General features: G+C 37.6%; 1 protein-coding gene across 1 annotated transcript in view; it reads left to right on the plus strand.

Moving 5' to 3' along the window:
- The first annotated feature begins 11,508 nt into the window (after positions 1–11,508).
- The window catches only part of kcnip1b (Kv channel interacting protein 1 b), a 29,402-nt gene continuing 22,749 nt past the window's right edge, over positions 11,509–18,161 (plus strand). The window contains exon 1 of the mRNA XM_079448892.1: positions 11,509–12,367. Coding sequence (XP_079305018.1) covers positions 12,280–12,367 — 88 coding nt within the window. The 5' untranslated portion in view covers positions 11,509–12,279. The remainder of the gene's footprint in view (positions 12,368–18,161) is intronic.

Below are 18,161 nucleotides of genomic sequence, written 5' to 3' on the forward strand. Positions count from 1 at the left end.
GAAAAATTATGTTTGGATTTTAATCACAGAAAATGTGAATGCCATAGGGTCTGGCCAGAAGAGGACCACAGAACAAATCAAATGGCGGTGGAAGAATCTTAAGGCCAGGGCAACAAAGGACCATGCTGAAGCCAAAAACCCACAAACAGGCAACAAGCCATTTAAGAGGGGAGATTACACAGATGTGGTCCTCGACATCATTGGAGGTGAGAAGTCGCAAGCTCTCCATGGTATTCAAGGTGTTGTAGGGGATGGCAAGCCTTGGATTGAGGAGGAGAATCTGCCAGTTCCTCCTGAGGCTGATCCAGAGAGCGTATTTATATTGAATCTCAGCTCTGTTCCTGAGGAAGAAGCTGGATCCTCATTGGTTGAGCCAGTGGTAGTTGCCACAGGATCTCAGAGGAAAGGCTTGAAGTGCCCTTCATCAAACAAAGATGATGATTACAAGGCACTTCTGCAAAAAGAGACTGAAAGGGCAGAAGCACAGCTTCGTCTGGCAGAGGAACAACTGACTCTGACCAAACTGCAGCAAACCAAGGCTAGACTTGAGATCCGCATCCTAAAGGCTACGCTCAGACAAGCTGGTCTCTCCACATCAGATGAGGAAGTCTGAAATTATTGTGGAGTATTTGACAGTAAGTCTTTTTTTTATTCAATATATCTGTACTTGATACTTGTTATAAATATCCTCAATGTACAGTGTTTGTGTTGTAGGTGTCAGATGAGCGGACTGCAGGAAGAGGATGGGGTGGGGTTTTTCTTGTTTTTATTTTCTTTAAATGTGTGTGTTTTCATTTCAAATCAAAATAAACTTATATTGACCCCTACATTGGCTATTCTACTTGTTGCTCTTTACATATCTATAGTTCTACATTGCGAGTTCCTATCCTGTTTGAGCACTGGTTATTCAGATTTGGTGATCCTGAAAAGTTCCTATCTGGATCAGATTGATCCAATCTGATGTTGCTTTAAAAAACTGGCTCCAAAAGTAAACTGGATTACGTGATCACGGATCGCAAAAAAAGGATTACTAAATCCGGATCAATTTTATCCGGATTAAACCTTTTGAAAAACTGGGCCCAGGGTATACACATCTCCGAGAGGACCCAGCAGATGGCAGTTAATCCGGCCGGAATAGCAGGCAGCGGTCGCTGAGAACAGTGGAGAGAGAGGTGCCCAACAACCCGGAAGTGCGCTAAAACCTGGAGTCAAGACAGGACAAGGTGAGTCAAAGGAAAGCACAGTAGAACTGGAGACTCCAGAGGGCTCGAAAACTAGATATTAATAAATTCACAAACTAGGTAATATTCGCAAGACTAGGTCTGGTCTAAACACTAAAGGTCTGACAACAGGCAAGGGGCAAACACCGTTTATAAAGGAAACGGGACTAACGAGAAAAGAAGAAACCATCCGTGTGCAATAATGAGGGAGAGGAGAGACCAGGTGAGAGAAATAATCGAATTAACTACAATGAAACTAGCAGGAAAAGAAAACACGTGGAAACCAGACCTGTGAGAGCTTCAGAACCGCGTCACGTGCCAAACATAACAAAAGACAGGAAAACACAGACAACATAGGGAGTGCTAGACCCGAGACCTGCCAATGTCTGGCTGCATTAGTTCTTCAATCATTATGTAATGGATAATGTACAGTCAGGCCAACAGGCCTTACACCACAATGAAGGGATTTTTTTACAGGAAATACCACAATTATTCAGTATTTTTTTTGGTTTAAATTACTTTTTCAATCCTAATTGTTTATTATATAAACAGTCCATTAAAGCCTTAGGTAGATACAGTCCCCTTGAAACAATGTTAATTTAAATAAATTGGTAATTTGCAGCCATGTTACACTGAAAAGGTTTGTTGGAATTACTCAATTTAAAAATGTACATCGGTTCCACATGATTTCATTACGTTTGTGAACATAACTCCATGACTGGCGCTTCTAGCCATACAATCGAAAACAAGAGATGCAAGATGTCACCAATTTCCTCATTCATTTTTGCTTTGTTGTTATGCTGCATCAAGATGCAAAGTCAAACTGGGGTAAAGTTGTTTTCATAGTCACACATTTCACGTTCAGTATGTTAAATGGATAGTCCACCCAAATATAATTTACTCACCCTCAAGTTGTCACCCTCAAGTTGTCAGTGCCTGACCAAAGCAAATATGACTTAAGGCTTTGGCTGTGAATGTTAACAGACTGAAAGTCAATCAGGTTTAATGATCTCGTTTTGCGGTCAGACACTGCAGTATGATTTTGATATGAGATTACCATTGTTTGTCCTAACAGTTGAACTAAAGCACAAAGGCCAACCCAAACCACAAGGACACATAACCAGTACCAGTCACCCACAATGAGTTTACCACGTCTACCTGGGAAATTCATGCTACAGTCAGAAGAACTGTAATCACATTGGGTATGACATCTCTCAACATTAAAAATTAAAAGACGAGATGGATTCACAGAGCTAGAATACTTTATAGGCAATTCAGTAGCACATTTCTCAAAGCAATCATAATTCTTCTGAGGGCAATGTCTTGAAATAATTCTACAGTCGTCTTCTGGGAGCGAGCCTAGTTATACAGCATTCTTCTCACTGGACTTTCATTCAACGCTATTTAAATCATTAGGAATGTTGGAAACTACAGATACTCGTGCAAACAATTGTAGATGTCTCACAATCGGTTGGCCATAGGACATTGCACCACTGTCTAAGGAGTCAAAACAATCTTCCCTAGACACCATTCGAATGATACAGTTGATTTTATCAGTGGAATTCAGATGAAGCGCTATAGCAGGAACATGATTCACACTACTGCTAAACAAAGTACAAACATAACATGGATCTTCAGGACTGTTTTGGCCGGGTAATTATCAAATATCCACCACATGTTGGCAGCAAATGCATGAGGAGGATTTGGATGCTCTAGCCATTCTTCGTCTTCATAGATATCAGGGGGGCAGGATGGTGAGCATAGGGAGAGAACAAGAACCAAAAAGTGCATTCTGCACTGTAAAAAAAGTTGAGTCAACTTAAGCGGCAATTTAAGATTGGTTTCTTTGTCGTCTTCTCAGTTTGTAATTGCTACTGCAAATGATGTGCGGAGGAATTTCTTGACGCGAGTTGTGATTCGGAACTGCTCAACTGCGCGGATGAGTCTGATGTTTTGAGTCGTGTTTGTCCTGTGACAGTGATCCGGTGAGAATCGTCACTGTACATCAGTAGTGCGTAATAAACATAACCGATAATAATGCAGATTATATTACACGAAACAAATAAGAACATAAACAGACCCAAACAGCTAAAATCATTTAAGTTCATTTTTTTCTCATTAATGTACACACAGCACCCCATATTGACAGAAAGACACAGAAGTTGACATTTTTGCAGATTTATTAAAAAAGAAAAACTAAAATATTATATCTACAAATGTAGTTCTATATACAGACTCAATGCTGCATAATAACACCAAATCGCACAAGGACCCACAAATCATTCAAAGACAGTTGTCAAACACACCAAAACCTTTTAAATTACAAACAAAACTCAAAAGTATACGGCCTCAGTCTACAACTGAGATGGCAATACAATGGGTACTATCTTTTAAATGCCCTTGTACAATAAATATAGCAGAAAAACTAATGGAATCCAAATCAATTTCACTTACACATGTAATAGTCGTTCTTCTGATTTATTTCCTCCTTAAGATTGGCCCTCCACTTTAAAAATCAGAATTGTAAGATTTCTACTACTGTATGTCACATTTGAGCTGTAGTCCTAAAGGATATGGTGGGGGACTAAGCAAGTAAACACAACTTATACTGTTTGAGTCATGGAGCATACACGCCTATTTCCATTTTGTGTCCATTGTTCTCAATGGGCTTGGACATTGCCTGGGAACCTCGGTCCTAATCTTGCAGAGGGCACCGTATCACAAACAAAAAAAGACGGAGACAAGATAAGGGTAGCAACGCCTGTTGTGATCTCCATTTTACTCTAACAGAACCCCACCAATATCTGCGCTATGACTAGTGTTTAGTGTGGTAGGCATACTTTATCACTCTCCATGGTGCTGAAATCCATGTGTTCCTAGAGATGCACGGACAACTTCAGTGCAAAAAGGAGGTTGTGTTGCTCTACCTTTTAGCTTCTGAACAGCAAGTGTGTATGGGCACTTACTAACTAACCTCAGGCAATCTGCACTTTATCCTAGAGCACGCACTACAGATCCTCACTGAGGCCTCCAACGTTACATTCCTGCTGGCAATGTGCCTCAGTGGCACACCACCCTGTTCAATACCCTCGGAAAGAAAGGCCTAGTGGTACGGGACAAGTGGGAAATATGTAGTTTGCCCTAGAGCACACACTGCACCTAATTGCTGTGCAAACTTGTGCCCTTTGGCGCCCATGTGCGCTACAAAGACATTGGGGTACCAAGGGCATCTAAACTCGCTCCAATGAACAGGTTAGTCACCAGAAAGTCTCTCTTTGTTGCATAACAACACAAATGTTCGAATACCAACGTAGTTGTTTCAACTAATTTGTTATCCAAACATAGGAGGTTCTCCTGTGTCCTCAGTGGCCGATCTGGATGGCCTTGAAGTCCTAATCAGGCCGATCTGGATGGCCTTGATGTCCTAATCAGGCCGATCTGGATGGCCTTGATGTCCCAATCATACCGATATCGCGAAAACCACCTGCAGATACGTTAGGGGATTGTTTCTCGCCCATTTGAAAGCTGGTACAGTACAACAGGAATCATTTTACATATATTTAGGATATTTAAAATATATTATTGGGAAAAATCCATATTTTAACCACATTTTGAATGTGTCTTCACGTTGCTGTTAGATGATTTTATATCACTCCTGAGTTTCTTTTTGGAATTCAGCTGTCACTGAGGTTAAATAGCTGTTCACTATTTTTTTTACATTTCCTGTAGCTCAGTAGTAAGAGCATGGCATTAACAATGTCAAGGTTGTGGGTTGATCCCAGGGGATTGCACATACTTAGAAACAAATGTATAGGATAATGCAATGAAAATCACTTTGGATAAAAGTGTCTGCCAAATGAGTAAATGTGAATGCTGCGTTTTATATTTTACCAATCCATTACTAATAAAAAAATTGTCAGTCAAGAAAATAAAAGAAATAGACCTACAGGTGTCCATGTTTATGATAATGGGCGGCTTATTACTACGTTTTGATAACAGTTTCTTGGCCTGAGAGACAAAGCTGCACACCTCGACCTGGAGGTGTGTCAACCAATAAAAAAATAACACCAGAAAATGTCAGTATTCTCTAGAGGGGTATCTCTGCAGCCCGGAGTGCTCCAAATAGGGGTGGGAGTTGGAAACTCCAAATCAGGGTATTGCTTTCTCCTATTGCATGCAAAAGACGCAAAATGTTAATTGGGCACTTTTCTGGAAACACTTCAGCACGTTCAAAGTCGTCATCTGATTGGTTGAATTTCACAGGATTACAACGGTAAAGTAGAACGGTGAGAAGTCGTCTTCATTTCTAAATATATATCAATTAACCATGCAAATTAATTAAACAATTTAACTAGACACTATGCTATAAAACCACTATTAAAATGGTCAGAAGAAAATTACAACTTTTAATGTAAGCACGTACATATCCATTAAATGAGAACAGCCTTTGAGATAAATGTATCAAATCAACTTCAAACATTCAGAATTCAATTGTTTAATTAATTTGCATGATAATTGATTTATTTGTTTCTATAAAAGTTAAGCATTGTGCAACGTAAAGGGCATATATTTATTATGTCTACAGTATCTGAGTTAGTTTGGGCTCAAAACATAACAGGTGCAAAGAGTTGAATTGGTATGAAACCTGTCAAACATCTTTACCGCCATCTTTTATTCCGAGGAGCCGCTACTGGTGTCCAACCATAACAAGGCTTGAGGTTATTTTGGAACAAGAGTCGGTGATGAGGTTGATAAGACAATGACGTTTCCAAATGTCACATCCCAATTGTGCAAAAGTGACCCATATGCGCACATCCAAACCATTACAACATCAATTTGTTATGCTTTCACTATATGTGTTCCGTACTGTCAGTTTAATAATGTTGTCTGGAATCATATCTTGTCACTAAATACTACCTGCCTCCAGTTGAATTTCAAGATCTGGTGCCACAGCTGTCTGACACTTGCAATCTGTCAACCCACTTAAATCCCACAGGCTTTGTCCATTATCACATACAGTATAACCCTGTGCTAAATTGAGGATGTGGAGACTTGCTTTCCCTGACTGCATTTCAGGAGTAGCAGGATAGTGGGGAGACAGTGGTGTTTAATCCATTAGGAACTTTGTAGCTCTATTATTTTGACTTGTGGAAGCAAATTATTCCTTTATATCATAATGTCTAATGTATTATCTCCCCTCTATATATTACTCTACATTTATCATTACCTCCCGTTTCAGGAGGTAATGCACCTCATTCTATCACATTAACTCTCTCTAGATCATTAACTTTTTTCTCTTGCTCTCCCATACGCACAACAGCAAAAACTGAATTCACTGATATTGATGGGGGGAACATTATATTAACATTTGCAAAGCAACAGACAAGGAAATGCATATATTGAGTAGTTGGCAATAACCAGAGGAGGGTTCTTTTGTTTAGAAACCAGCTTGACCAGAAATACCACCGCGGTTAACCATTTTGTTAACAAATTTGGTTCCCAGTAAGTTCATCTTCTCAGCAGGTCTAATTTATAGTCTAAGGTTAAATCTCAATTGTCAAGCAAGGAAAGATTCAAAGTTTCAAAACTGCTGCAGTTGCAAATGTAGAGCAGATACTGTTGCAGGAACCAGACAAAAGTCAGATAAACTTACAATTAACAGACAAATTGTGGAACCAAGTTCTGAAGAAAGGTGCTTTTAAATATAACAGTATGAGCTGAGTGAAGAAGGTGTTGGTAGAAAACAGCTTAGGCAAGAGGTATAGGTGAATCTTAGAGAACCTTGTGTTAAGGCTGCTGTTGTGAATGAGTCAGCTTTTTGACATATCTTTATCCATTTATGTATTTGTATGGACAAAAAACCTTGTGTGAAGAGATTCGGTAAGGTGACTACGATATCTCAATGTCAGAGAATATTGTCTTGAACTTGTTTCTGGCAGTCAGTGCATAGATGTTTTGAGCAGGGTAGAGTTGTTTCAACTAAAATGCATGCAGAGAAACCATTTGTTTCAATTTATGAACCTATGGAGTAGTGTAACAAATGCAAGAGGTGCAGTAAAATGTTCTTGAAAGGACAAAGGCCTTAAATAATTTGATAGGGAGAAGGAGATTACTTTTATCTTGTGGCCAATGTCAGTAGTTTATCTGATCCAATCTTAAAAAAAAATGACATATTTATTTTCTAAAATACTACTTGATGTCCTAGGAACATTTAAAATGCTAAACTTACATAAGTAAAAATAGAGTAGAATAGAGTAGAATAGAGTAGAATAGAATAGAATAGAGAGCTTTATTGTCATCATGCAAGCACAACAAATGTACACGTGTCAACTTTTGTCAGTGCATTAGAGAAAATTTAACCGAATTCTCATTTACATTTAACAGTAAAATGGACAATTTCAGATAATAAATAAAAGTACAGAATAAACAATATATAATGTATATGAATACCAATGTATAATGTAAATTACTGTTAATTATAATGATTTTAGTATTATTATTTATTTAAAAAAATAGCTTAATGCTGCAGATGACAACTATCTGTAGTCATAAGCTACATTCGGTATTGACTTCTATTGTATGCACACAACACCGATGTCAATCTGTACCGCAATTGTTCGGTTACCAATATTCTTTAAAATATCTCTTTTGTGTAATGCAGAAGAAATAAAGTGGTTTGAAACGTTTTGAAATGAGGGTGAGTAAAGAATGAAAGATTCTTATGAAAGAATTTTCATTTTGGGGTGAACTGTCCCTTTAATTTGCCAAAAAGAAGAGGCTTTTTGTAGCTGGAACAGTGTGTCATCACACTTACAAGCTCATAATCACAATTTTGTTAATATTAACATTAACAAGTACTGCTTAGATCCTCCTATAAATATTATATTTTTGTATAGAATGAAAAGAGCGCATTGTTCAGCGAGAGGAGAGCTAAAGATGTATCTAAAGGTTAATTCAACAATGCTAAGTGCAGTTGCTTGCCCTAAGCGTGTGTATCTTACTGTCTGTTAATGTAAGCCGTGGCACTAGCTTCATTAAATTATTAGCAGTAAAAACAGCCTCCGATGGGTATGCTCAGACAGTGTGAAGTAATGGCAAAAGCATATGATGAGTCTAGTGCGAGTCTGTGAGAGTGAACAGCAAGGAGAAATGTTCAAGGTTGCAGAGCCTTGAACAGAACAGGATGCCATCTTTAATGGGCACACTGGATGATCAGGAGCAGTGTGAGGTCATTGTGATCAGAACAGATTATGAAATTAGTTTTGACATATGGGAGCAGATGTTTTGTTGCTCAATGCTCTAGAGACCAGTTAATCAAGACTAGAGGTCGACTCATATCATTTTTTAGTGGTTGTTGTTGGCCAGTATTTCATGTGCTATCATTAAATTGTTTTTTAATTTTAAAAAGTCTTTCATTATTTAGTCAAATCTGTATAAATGTCTTTGTCCTGTTGAACACAAAAGAAGATTGTAGGAAGCCAAACAGTTCTGGGGCACTTTTGACTACCATTGTCATTTTGCCTACCACGTCAGTGGTGGTTACAAGGATTCTTCTAAATATATAGATTCATACAGATTTAGAATAACTTGAGGGTGAATAAATAATGACAGAAGTGTTATTTTGGGGAGAAATGTCGCTTTAATGTTTTGATAATAAAAGTCAATCTGTTAAAGGTCCAGTGTGTAATTGTTGGGATGATCTATTGATAGAAATGCAATATAATATACATAGCTATGCCTTCAAATGTGTATAAAGAGCTAAAACAATGAAGCGTCATGGTTTTTAAAATGAGCTATCTCTATCTACATACACCCCGGGTCCCCTTGCATATTTTGCCATGTTCAGTCAGCCGTCGTAGTTTTTCGAACGGGAGGGGTGGATTGGTTGCAATACTCAACTTAGCCTCTAGATATTACTAACTGGATCTTTAAGTGAACATGGTTGTTACTGATCATTTAAAATGCTCTCATAAATGTTGTCTGAGAATCTACCTGTCTGATATAGTAATATTCTACATAAATAATGAAATAGAGAGCTGATGTTTGTATCTCTTGTTGTGTTTAACAAAAATCATATTAAGAAGGCTATTCTACCTCTCTCTAGCAGCCACTATATGGATTTATTGAAACATTCACATTATTTACGCATGGACAAATGCTCAGTCATCCAGGAACACATAAACATAAATAATACAGTTTTGTGGGACATGTAAATTGTTCCACTTCAGAATGCGGTTAGATTGGATGCATCGCAGACACAGATGCATCCAGCAGAAAACAGATACGGGGTGGGGGGAGGTATGTCACCGTAGCATCTCCGTAGGACTGAACCTCACTGCAGCTGTTCTAAACTGATTACAGTAGGTGAGCTCCTTTCAGTCCAACTTTAGCCTTGCAGTGGTTCCTTCAGACACTCAACACTCCCAAACGCATTTAGCTCATTCATAAAATTGATATCATTAATAGTAATTCTTCTTTTACTATTTGTGCACAGCATGTTCAAACATATTGTCATACTGTCATCATTTAAGGTTCACTTTTATATTAAAGCACAGATACAGGATTAAAAAGGAAATTGAGAGCACTGAAACCCAGAGTGATTGCTTCTCATACTTCATATTTCATTACTTAAGCTGCATAAATCTCCCAATCAATAAACACAAACCTCTCTTGCTTGCTCTCTATCCACTTTGCACTTCCACCCACACAGAACAAAAATATTTCAATATGCAACACAGGACACAAAGGGCTTTTTTTAGCCTTTCTAACAAGAAGCCACAGCTCTACAGCTTAAACATAATATGTAATTGATGTTTAGTGCACCAAGAAATGTAACCTTTGCAAATCTCCCACAACTGTGGATGCAGTGTAATAAAGCAAAGAAAATAGTTTTTATGATAATTCTACGGTGCAATTTACAACACCATTCGAAAATAAATGAGCTTTTATGTTCTGAGAATATTGTATTGCTTGTAGGTTGTTTTCCAGACCAAGGGACAATTAATCAAGTCCTTTAATTTATTAACATTTGTTTCTTCTAAAATTGTTTTCGGAGAGAGATTAGAGTGTTTTGTACAGTTTGGAAAATATTGAGATCTGTCAAATTCCAAATGAGACACATGAGATATTACCAATTTCTCACGAGGTTAATCGGAGAAGCCGTGCATTATCCACATTTTCCCATGGTTAGCATCACTCAATATATTGATCTCTTTCCGCCACATCTCTCCATCATATTTCCTTTAATCTTAATCCTCATTCCTCCAGTACCATCCTCCTATCTTTCAGATCTGTCACTTCACATTACCGCCTCTCTCTTTCTTTCTCACTTTCATATTTAATGGTCAGACTATTTTGGGTTGCCAAGATGGATGTGAGAGACACACAGGGGCTTGGCAGAGGCCAGGCTAGACTTGTATAGGGTCAAAAGCATTACAATTGTTCTACTTCCCTTGGAAAAATGTTACTGATAAATGCAAGTCTAACAACATAAGTTAGGTATTCATAATTAATTTAAATAATTATGCTGCTAACTATCCAACACTTGCTAATGAGTAGTTTTTTCTATTTGGAGGAATGAGATGTATATTGGAATGAGATTTTTCTATTCAATTGGGCCTTGTGATACTTTAGCTATCTGTGGTTATATAAACGCGCTTGTGTAGATACTTTAGCTAGCTGTGGTTATATAAACGCGCTGTTTGAATGCAATGTTTGCATTAAAATGGATGTGCTGTTACCTATTGTAGTGGTATAAACCACTATGAAAGATTTTTAATTCTGATCCAGAAGCACGTCCGGTTTTCAGTTGTTATTTATAGTATTTTTTTTATCTTACATATTATTACATTTTAAAGTTATTTGTTTAACATTTAAAATCAGTAATAAATATTCTGTTAGTTGTATTTTGTTTAACCTTTTGTGTAGTGTTATAGAACTGAAACAGGAAGTTCTTCTGGACCAGCGTTAAACAAGCGTTTTCATATCATCTGAAGAGGTCTATAGATGTATATTCACTGCACGATTGCAGTAAATGATCTGTTTCCATTTATTTTACGTTGCAGTTATGAAGAAACTAGGAAATCTGATAAGGTTAGATTCATAGCCAGATCTGGAACCAGAATTTTGTAAAGCGTAAAAACTGTTTCCAAATCAAACGATCTAATGCAAGACTATAAACAGCCCTGTGTGTGGGTTGTAAAAGGGGACCTTCTATATTTAAGCTTGGCCATGGCAAACCATGAAAGAGAGGTGTACAAGAAAGGCTCTCTGAGTGGATACAACAGAGGGAGGAGAGAAAGAGCGAGAGAGAGAGAGAGAGAGAGAGAGAGAGAGAGAGAGAGAGAGAGTGCAGTAGTATCTCCTGTTTTATGCTGCAGGGATCTGTCCGGCAGCACAGTGCAGTCAGATACACCGCAGCGGACCACAGACTTCTTGCTACAACATCCAAAATACATTTGGCATGCTCACACTCCAAAACCAGAGACACCGAGGCGTAACCAGTAGAAGAATCGTGAAGAAAAAGGAAAGACACTCTTTTGTCTCCATGGACAATCAACTTCCTACAAGCACTTCTTAGTCTGTGTAGCGCAGAAGCGGGTCCCTGCCATCCTTTTAATAATTCATCCAGTCGGTCTCTGAGCCTTGAGCCTGCAGCGCTCACCAACTTTTCCTCCTTCAACTTTAACGTGGCAGTGGTCGGTTATTTCTACAAGTCTTGTTTTATTCTTCAAACACTTGCCCCCAAGACCAAGGAGACAATACAGGTTGGAGCACTTTGTGAGTGTCTTGATTGTGCGAGTGTGTGGAGGAGAGTAGAAAGGTGCATTTGTCTGTAAATATGTGCATGTGTGTTTGGATGAAGGACATCGTGCTTTGAAAGGAGACTAATTTTCAACTCTTTTTGGATTTGGGACTTGAAACTGACTGAATGTGCCAAAAAGTGGCTTAAGAAGAGATCTGGAGATCACAAGGAGGCTCGTATGGAACATAGGTCTCATTTGTGAGATTCACTGTCTGTGCTGTGTTAAGGCACCCTCTCCTTAGATTCTCTTTGACCATGGCTGGCTGTACCTGCCGCTGCAGACAGGGGGTGCTAAAGCTTATGCAGTCCGTTCAGAGACTCGTCTCGGGAACCCTCAGTAAAGGTAAGACACCTGCATAAAAAACATAGAAATAGAAACATTTTTGTATTAAAATTTATTTATAATTTTTTTGTCAAATATTTTAAAAGCAGTACCAAAGAGAGTTTTTTCATAATTTCTTACTCTTTTATTGTGAAAGAAAAATATATTGTAAATTCCATCTTTTTACACATTTCCTCTTTCAATTTTCTTCACATGACAGTCTGTTGTTTTTTCATTGTGTACTCTTTGTTATCTCCCTTATCTGGTTTGTTTCTTGTGTATGATAGCACTGTGTCAGCAGAAAATGAACTGCATGGTTCTTCTCTGTGTCGACCATGGCGTGGACATAATTAAATCAAGCAATGTCTGTTTATCTGCTGTTATCGTGCTCGAAGAGCTGGAACCTCACTGTGCACTGTTATGAACCCCACTATCTCCCGACACCTTCATTATATCCTCCTCACTCATAGGCACTCTTTCTATACACAGGGGAGCAGATGTTTAACTTAAAGTGGATATTGAGGATTTGGAGCCTTTGTATAAAATCCACCACTCTTCCCAGATCACTAGAGCAGAGTATTAAAGCTCCGAAACAAAGCTGCGACTCAAATACAATATACAGTATGTTATATCTGCATAGTTATACTACATATGTATACAGAGCTTTGCGGATAGTTTAGACTGCAAATGAATGTAAGTGTATGAGCAGGAAGATACAAAATATTTTCCCGAATAGAGTGACTATAGGGCTTTATCCATGAAACATGAAGAGCAGAAATATTTGTGTGTATTTATTTGAAAGAGCTGATGCTCAAAGTCCTCTGGGTAAATGGACTCCACTTAGAGTTAAGAATTAGTGTAAATTTCTAATCATTCCTCAGCCAACCCAGTGAGAATGGAGGAAGAGAAAAGAGAGAGTCTCCAGATGTCCATCATAGTTCTTCTGTATGACTGCACTTTACTTCTAATGGGTTATGGTGACCCTTTGCTGGACCCCTTTGCTGCACTTCCCTGTCACTCTGCTCTAAATATTAACTATTTATACACACATACACCACACAACAGAATTCATCAATTTATGTTTTTTTACTCTGATCACAAGGACAACTGAGTACTGTTAACCCCGTGTACCTCCGTAAGCTTTGTAATTTTTTGCATCCGTCTAACCTTTATTTTTGTACCTTAAAATGCTAGAATATTTAAGGAGTAAGGAGTAGTTCACCTTCAAAATGCCATAATTTACTCACCCTTTTGTCATTTCAAACCTGAATGACTTTCTTTCTTCTGCAGAACACAAAACACATTTGAAAAATGTTGGTAACAGAATCTATTGTAACCAATGCAAGTGAATCGGGGACTATTAACAACAATTTTCAAAATATCTTCTTTTGTGTTCTGCGGAAGAAGGTCATATAGGTTTGAAATGATAAGAGTCAATTATGGCAGAATTTTCATTTTGAAGTTGAATTACTTTAGGGATAAAATATGTTGCTGGCAAATGCCAGATTAGAAGCTGTTACCACTACAAAACGTGAGGTCACACCAAGGTCAGCTCAAGGTCAAAAACTTGACTATGCTGCTATTTTTTTCTAAGTTTCCAATATGATGAGCATTTAGGGAAAAGACAAAGAGCATTTTGCATTTAAAAATAGTATCAGGTCGATCTATCATTCCAACTTAAATTGGCATGCCACAAATTTTCCCTCTTCTCTGAGGAAGAACTGCATGAACAATTCCTCTGCGTAATGGGAGTGGACATGGTGCTTAAAAGAGTTTCTGTGAGCCCTTTTATTGGCAGAATCAAAACTGATGCAGACTCACTTGGAATTTTGTACCAGGTTAAATTGTTCACCCAAAGATTCTGTCATCATTTGATAATCCTCATGTCATTTTATACCTGTATAAATTATATACATTTTCTGATGAACACAGAGACAGTTATTTGGAAGAATGTTCAATTCTGTGACATCATTGACTGCCATAGTAGTAAAAATAAAATTATAGTCAAGGGTGCCCCACTGTTTGTGTTCTTAAATTCTTCAAAATATATCACTTTGAGTTCAACAGAACAAAAAAAGATTTACAACATCTTGTTCCTACTATGTTGGTGGATGATGTCACAGAACTGAAAATTGCAAACATCCTTACAAATATTTTTCTTTGTGTTTAAAAGAACAAATAAATGTATATAGGTTTGAAACAACCTGAGGGTGAGTAAATTATGACAGAATTTACATTTTTGAGTGAACTATCCCTTTCAGTATTAGTATTGGAAAAGTTCAGCAAAGAGAACATGAGTTTCTTTGATCACAAATGAGATATTTTGCAGAATAAACATTATCCGTACAAAAAATGGAAAGTGGCTAATGACCTCAGTAATATATGATAGAAGTATCATATGACTTGTATTTAATGTATGACTTGCATTTGCAACTCCCCTCTGGCTGGTTTTCAGTCTGCTTTAGGCATTTTATTATTTGTCTTCAAAAGGCACACAGTGTGGTTTTCTTATTTTTTATTTTGACAGTGACTTGTCACACTTTTTAGGCTCTTTTGTGTATGTGTTCCACAGAAGAACAAAAGTCAAATGAGTTTGGAATGGCATGAGAATGAGTGAATAATGGCCAAATCCTATATTCCTACAAGGACTGTAATTGTATTCACATCTCTGCATCTAAAGCACAATATCTCTCTTTTTATTTGCCTTCAGTAGAATTATGTAACGTCTGAAGGGCTGATGCAATGTTCAAAGATTGCCCTAGGCTTGTAAAATATTTAATTACACATTTTTACTGTAGCAGGTTCAGAGTGAGAAACAGAAAAAGACAAAAGAAATTCAGTGATTCTGAACGTGTGTGTGCACTTTCATTGAGTGAGAAAAGGTGCAATAAAAGTGCATTGTAACTAAAGGTGTCTGCCCCTATATGTTTCACTGAAGAGTGAAACATATTTTGAATATATTTTTGTGTCTAAATTAAGGAATTCCTGTCTAGTATGCAAGTTAAAATCAACCATAATCACTTAAAATACCTTGCATTCGATAATAATTACAGATTCACCTAAGCTGCTATGTAACTTAAAAAGTTTAGATTCTCTGTATGGTTTCAACTTTTTTATCGTCCACCATCTGTCTGTCAGTATAAAATGCCAATGCAATTTAACCCTCTCCCACACTCTCCCCCTCCTTTGCACTTGTGCCTCTTTTTAATTTTCTCTTCTGCCACTTGCTGATATTAGCCATCTCTCTCCCCCAATCTTCTTTGTTTCTTGCACGTTCTCTGTGGTTATCTTCTGGTTTGGCTGCAGCAGCCACGGAAGTGCAAAGCGTTTCTCTGTACCATCTTATGTAAATGTAACATTATGTGACACATTCACAGCATCCCAAATTTATTCGGGCCTGTTCGCATCTTCTTCCTCCTGTTTGTGTGGTGTGTGTGGTTTGTGTGTGCCTGAGGCTCATAACACCTTGCGGCAATAACACAAGCAATGTCGGTTGAAACCCTCCAAGATATTTATTTGCATCTAATAGAAAAGAAATATAAAAGAAAGGGAGAAAAACAAATAAAACATAGTCTGACATCTTCATATAATGGTCTTATTATGACCTTTTAAAAATAAGCCTAAATTTGAATGTTTGCATAAATGTCTGAGACTGAATCTTTCATGTGCTTGCTATACCGTAGGTGCTTTAATATAACATTTGCAGCGCAGTCCAATTATACAATAACGCTAAAAATAAAAAATTATACTTAGAAATGTGATGCATAACGACAATTAATCATAGATTATTGTCTATTTTTGCACAAATTCTGTGTGTCATATTAAGTTCATGCATTGCACGCATTTAGTTGCTCAAGCAACATTCATATTAAACACCTCAGTAAATCATTCTGGTCATAATCATACTGCCAGACTACCACAGAACAGTTTTCTCTATCTTTCCTAGTACATGCGGTGTGTATACGTTACCATAGTTACCCTGGACGTTTTTAACAGCGGCACTTTAATTGACTTGAATGGAGAGATAAGCTAAAACCGAGAGAGGTCATAGAAGAACAGTACAGCATGTGCATCGTCCACAGAGCCTACCAGACTGTGGCGTCCCTAAAATGTGTTACTGTTTCAGTGAGTTTTAGAAAGCAGCCGCACATTGCGTACATTCACAGTTTCTGGAGGGTCATTCGCACACACTTGGACGCGCTTGTTTAGGAACACCTGGACTGAGCTCTCTCTAGAGATGTCTTTCTCTCTGTTCAATGCCCCCTGTACCCTTTGTATTCGCACAACAGAACACACACATTTATCTTTGCCCAATGGTGCCTGGCCATGCATGGCTTGGTGCCACGATGCTGGTGTTCTCTGGATGGGTACGTGGGGCACAGAGTGTATGTCCACAAATTTGATACCTATATATTTTCATTACCCTTCAATGTATTTTCCCCCACTGCGCATCATGCAATCATATGAATGGTTTACGAAGCAATATTTAAAAACAATAGTGAACCCTTCCGAACTGAACTGTTTGATGTATTAAAGATGTCTTTGGTACAAACAGTGTGCAACAAATTATGTGCCAAGGTTCTGTCAGAGACATACTGTGTTATTGGTGTCTATCCTATGCTATCCTAGGGATAGTTCACCCCAAAAACTAAATTCTCTCATCATTTACTCACCCTCAAGCTGTTTTGAACCTGTACAAATGTTTTTATGTTCAATACAAAAGAAGATATTTTGAAGACTGTCTGAAACAAAAACGTTCCGGGCCACCATTGACTAAAATAGTAGTCGTTTTTTTCCTACTATGGTAGTCAATAGTGCCCCAGAATTGTTTGATTACAAACATTCATCCAAATATATTTTTTTGTGTTTAGCAGAAAAACTAAATTGGTGGATAAAAGAAAGTGGATAAATGATGACATCATTTTAATTTTGGGTGAACTATCCCTTCAAACGTATACTAGGTTACTTTAATCTAGGGTATCTTACATTATCTCTTTCCTTTGCTGTTCTTTTTATCTCCCTCACTCTCTCTCCTTTAACAGCAGATTGAAGCTAACAGTGCACGTCTCCACTTTTAATTTTTAAACCGCTCGTCCCATTTATGTAATCTACTTCCTCCTGCAGTTTATTTTTAGCCGCAGCATCCCCATCCATCATTTTGCCTTTTCTTGTGACATTTTTATATTCTCTCGCTCTGTTTTCCTTTCGTTGCTTTCTCGTCCATTGTTTTTTTCACCTCTGTTTCTCGTCTGTCAAATGCTCGTTGACCCAAGGCATGGCACTTTGCAACGGGTCGATCTTGCACTGCTTACCAGCCAGCCTTACTGAGATGGTCAGCTCAGATATGCTCACCGAAGTGTTTATCAGTACTGCATTACTGAAACAAAGGCAAATGTTTTAGTTTTGTGTTTCCTTTTTCACCTGCCAGAGCACGGCTTTCCTTATGCAGGGAATATACATGTTCTCACATATTAGCCGTCAATATATATACACATTATTTAATATAGATTTTAAAATATTGAATAATATGTTTTAATATATTACAATATATTGAATAATATAATTGCTGCTTTTCGTGTATTGAAAAATATATAACTTTGGTTCAATATACAGAAATGTATTACTTAATAAATTACATAATATTTCTTTTTTAAGGGTTATATCTTTTTGCCCTGTTGGTTATTTCATGTTGATAAAAACACAATATCTGAAAATATAAGTATATATTGGTTGTAAAAGCAAAACAAAACAAACGTTATTTAAAGTCTTTGTCATAACATCAAAACACTGCTTTGATTTTATTTTAGACACAGTG

Source organism: Barbatula barbatula (genome assembly GCF_947034865.1).
Source record: "Barbatula barbatula genome assembly, chromosome: 24".
Taxonomy (NCBI): Eukaryota; Metazoa; Chordata; class Actinopteri; order Cypriniformes; family Nemacheilidae; genus Barbatula; species Barbatula barbatula.